General features: G+C 45.5%; 1 protein-coding gene across 1 annotated transcript in view; it reads right to left on the reverse strand.

Moving 5' to 3' along the window:
* The window catches only part of CATSPERD (cation channel sperm associated auxiliary subunit delta), a 141,432-nt gene that overhangs the window by 19,514 nt on the left and 117,110 nt on the right, over positions 1-4,808 (reverse strand). The window contains exon 14 of the mRNA XM_007954494.1: positions 3,890-3,942. Coding sequence (XP_007952685.1) covers positions 3,890-3,942 — 53 coding nt within the window. The remainder of the gene's footprint in view (positions 1-3,889; positions 3,943-4,808) is intronic.

Here is a 4,808-nt window from a genome sequence, read left to right on the forward strand (position 1 = left end):
CTGAGCAATCTACTTCTGTAAAGATTTACTGCCTTGGGAACCCAAAGGGGGTTGCTATGAGTCAGAATCAACTCGATGGCAGTGAGGTTTTTTTTTTTTTTTTTTGGTACCAACAAGAATGGGTCAATGTTCAACTCTACCAGGAGACAGCATATGATCAAGAACTAACAGTAATGAAGGAAGAAGTCCAAGCTGCACTGAAGGAATTGGTGAAAAACAAGGCTCCAGGAATTGATGGAATGAATACCCATTGAGATATTTCAACAAATGGATGCCACACTGGAGGTACTTACTCGTTTATGCCAAGGAATTTGGAAGACAGCTACCTGGCCGAGTGACTGGAAGAGATCAATATTTGTGCCCATTCCAACAGAATTTGTAAATTATTAAACAATATCATTAATATCACAGACAAGTAAAATTTTGCTGAAGATAATTCAAAGGCAGTAGCAGCAATATATTGACAGAGAACTTCCAGAAATGCAAGCTGGATTCAGAAGAGGAGGTGGAAGGAGGGATATCATTGCTGATGTCAGATGGATCTTGGCTGAAAGCAGAGAATACCAGAATGATGTTTACCTGTGTTTTATTGACTGTGCAAAAGCATTCGATTATGTGGATCATAACAAATTATTAAACATTGAAAGGATTCCAGAACACTTGATTGTGCTCATGAGGAACCTGTACATAGACCAGGAAGCTGTCATTTGAGTAGAACAAGGGGATACTGCATGGTTTAAAATCAGGAACGATATGCATCAGAGTTGTATCCTTTCCCCATACTTATTCAACCTGTGTGCTGAGCAAATAATTCGAGGAGGTGGACTATATGAAGAATGTGGCATCAGGATTAGAGGAAGATTCATTAACAACCTGTGGTACGCAGATGACACAACCTTGCTTACTGAAAGTGAAGATGACTTGAAGTACTTACTGATGAAGATCAAAGACTACAGTCTGCAGTATGGATTACACCTCAACATAAAGAAAACAACTGGACCAATAAGCAATATCGCGATAAACAGAGCAAAGATTGAAGCCATCAGGTATTTCATTTCACTTTGATCCACAGTCAACACCCATGGAAGCAGCAATCAAGAAATCAGATATCATACTGTACTGGGCAAATATGCTGCAAAAGACCTCTTTCAAGCACTAAAGAGCAAAGATGTCTCCCTGAAGACTACGATGCTCCTAACCCAAGCCATGGTATTTTCATTTGTCTCATATGCAAGTGAAAGCTGGACAACGAACAAAGAAGACCAAAGAAGAGTTGATGTTTTTGATTTGAGGTATTGGTGACGAATACTGAAGGTACCACGGACTGCCAGAAGAACTAACAGATCTAGCCTGGAAGACGTGCAGCTGGAATGCTTACTGAAAGTGAGAATGGCCAGACGTTGTCTCACCTACTTTGGTCATGTTATCAGAAGGGACCAGTCCCTGGAGAAGGGTATCATGGTTGGTAAAGTGGAGGGTCAGTGAAAAAGGGGAAGGCCCTCCATGAGATGGACTGACACGGTGGCTGCAATGGTGGGCTCAGGTACAGCAAGGATAGTGAGGATGATGCACAACCGGGCAGTGTTTCATTCTGCTGCAGAGAGTGTCTGTGAGTTGGAGCCAACTCGATGGCACCTAACAAGAAGAAGGTTAGGAAAGGGTGTGGGGGGGTGATCCATGGTCTGACTGCCACTGTGATCTAAGGAAGAAGACAAGTGTGCACAGACAGATGGAGTCTATAGTGCTCAGGAGATCCCAGATGGAGAGCCAGCGTCCAGCCCCGGAGAACATTCCAGGGGTGGCAGGTGCCTTCCCACAGCACCTTACACACCTGTGCACTGCCTAAGGTTTCCCACCAATCAGGCATGACTGCACCTATGGGAAAAAAGCCACCAGGGCACATGGAGACCCACACACCAGTGCTCACTGCAGCACCATTCACAAGGGCCAAGAGGTGGAGACAACCCAAGGGCCCATCTGCTAGACTATGGATGAATGCAATGTGGTCCATTTGTGCAATGGAATAGGCTTGAGCCACAAAGAGAAATAAAGTTCAATACATGCTAGCACACGGATGATCCTGAAAACACGCTGAGTGAAGTAAGTCAGCCACAGAAGGACACATACTCATGATCCCACTTACATGAAATATCTCCAATAGGCAAACGCAAAGATACAGAAAGCACATTCGTGGTGACCAGGGGCTGGGGAGAGGGGGTTACTGCTTAATGGGGACAGAGCTTGCTCCCTCTCTCCTCCCTTCCTCCCTCTCTGCTCTTCTCCTTCGCTCCCTCCCTCCCTCCTCCCCTCTCTCCCTTCCTTCCTTCCTCTCCTCCCCTCCCTTCATTAGCCTGTTGGAGCCCTGGCCCACTTTTTTTCCTACTAGGTCCTTCTTCCATTATTGATTATTGATTTGTGTTGTTAGTTGCCATTGAGCTGATTCTGGCTCCTGTCAACGCCACGTGACAGGGCAGAACTGCCCCCCAGGGTTTTTAAGGCTGTGACCTTTTGGAAGTAGGTCACCAAGCCCATCTCCTGAGGTGCCTCTGGGTGAGTCCGAATGGCCAGCCTGTTGGCTACTCATCGAATGCTGAACCATTTGTGTGACCCAGCCACCTAACATTGACTTGTGGGAATTCTTTATAAATTCTGGGCACAAATCTTTTGCTGGTTATATATGTGGGCAAATACCCTCCCCGCTCTCTTTATGGCAAAAGCTTTTTGTGTCTTGTTTTAAAAACCTTTCTAGCACATTCTTCTATGTATCATTTATTAATTGAATAAAGCGTTCCTGGTCTGGAAAATGAACACTGGTAGGATCATCATGTGGGTGAGCACTTGCCCTGGTGCAAAGGAGGGCTGGGGCTGGCCCTGACCAGCTCCTCAGAGCTGACTGTTAAGTCTTGAGGAATTCTTTGAGCTGGTTGGCTTCTCACATTGGTAGTATGTAATCAAACAAACACAAGTCAAGCCATTCCAACTCAACCCAATCCAAACCGAATCAACTCAACCCAACCCAAGTCAACTCAATCCAATCCAACCCAACCCAAATCAAGCCAACTTAACCCAACCCAAGTCAACTCAACCCAACACAACTCAATGAGGGCTTCCTCCCATTCCACCTCCTGGGCCCGTCATTCTCCAGCCCTTGTCCTAGTTGCCCCAATCGCCCCTCACCACCAGGCCTTCTCTGATCAGTGACTTGTCACTCCCTGCTGTCAGGGCACCTGCTGCTCCTTGGCTGCCCACTGGCATTGCTGATTCATAGTACACCTGCCACAAGCCCACCTGCTACCCTTCCCTCACATCTGAACCAGGAGCAGAGGACTCGGAGCCGGTTGTCACCATTTACCAGCACACCACTGCCTGAGGGAAAAGGAGGGCAACTTGGCCAGTCCTCAGGTTTCTTTTTTTCTTGGACTCATATGGCTCCGTTCTCTAGGGTAGCTACGGATGCTGGAGGCAAATTGTCCAACATTGTAAACAAGAGATTAAAAGCAAGACAAGAACAAAACAAAACAAAAAACTCTCAATAGTTTGAAGCAAAACGAGGAAATAAGGGACTAAACAGAAGATAGAGGATGAGTAGACAGTTAAAGAGGAAGAAAGAAAATGTGAATATGACCAAAATAAGTGAAGGAATGGAAGTTGACTTGCCTCAAGTGAAACTCAAATTATTGTTACAAATTATTTAACTTTTCATTATGGACATGTTGAACATATACAAATGTAGGAAGAATACTCAAAGATACCCATCTACATACACATCACCCAATCCCATCCCACCTACACACCCCGCCCTCCCCCTCCTCCAATATCAACACACCACCATGCAGTCCCATCCCACCTACATAGCTCTCACCCCCACCTCCAATACCCATACACTTACTTCTGAACTACGACCTTTTTCTTTGTGTCACATCCAACTGAAATGAACATCACCTACAGAGAAAAGACACAGAGGCGCTGACCCAAGGAGCGACAGTGAGAGCCCCACCACAGTGAAGACCCACACGGGGCACATTCACGGCAGGAGGCTTTGGAAATTGTGCTGCCTGGATCCTCTTACAAGGTGACTCAAAGGCCTAGCTGTTGTTGTTGTTGGGAGCCAGGCAGTTTATTTTTGATTCACAATGGCCCCATGTGACAGAGTAGAACTGCCCGCACACAGTTTCCTAGGCTGTAATCTTTATGGAGTCAGTCGCAGGGACACAGGTAAGGGTGGTACGAGAGGTTTCCAACAGGGAGATAAACTTGTCTGTTGGTTTGTCCTACAGTGGTGACGTGTTGATGTGAGTTTTGAGGCTGAGCCACTGGTGTTTCAAACCCAGCAGGATGCACATGGTGTACAGGTATCAGCCCAGCTTACAGACTGAGACAAACTAGGAAGAAGGAGGAGGCCATCTACTTCTCAAAGAATTGGCCAGGGAAAACCTTATGAATAGCGAAGAAACACTGTTTGATATATTACCGTGCAACTTTATGAATAGTATGGTTAGGTTAGAAGGCTCTCAAAATAGGACTGGGAAAGAGCTGTATCATCTGAGTAAACCCAGCCTTACTCATATGGATAAGGTAAAGCTTTCGAGACCACCATTTGCTGATGTGGCCCCACTCAAATTGAAGAGAAACAGCCACAGACATCCATTAATCGTCAGAACATGGAAGTATGAAGTATGAATCTAGGAAAACTGGAAGTTGTAAAAAAAAAAATGGAATGCATAAAGACTGATATCCTCAGCATTAGTGAGCTGAAATGGACTGGTTTTGGCCATTTTGAATCAGACAACCATATGATCTACTATGCC

Source organism: Orycteropus afer, unplaced genomic scaffold (genome assembly GCF_000298275.1).
Source record: "Orycteropus afer afer isolate SDZICR_OR568_19922 unplaced genomic scaffold, OryAfe1.0 scaffold00461, whole genome shotgun sequence".
In the NCBI taxonomy this organism is placed as follows: domain Eukaryota; kingdom Metazoa; phylum Chordata; class Mammalia; order Tubulidentata; family Orycteropodidae; genus Orycteropus; species Orycteropus afer.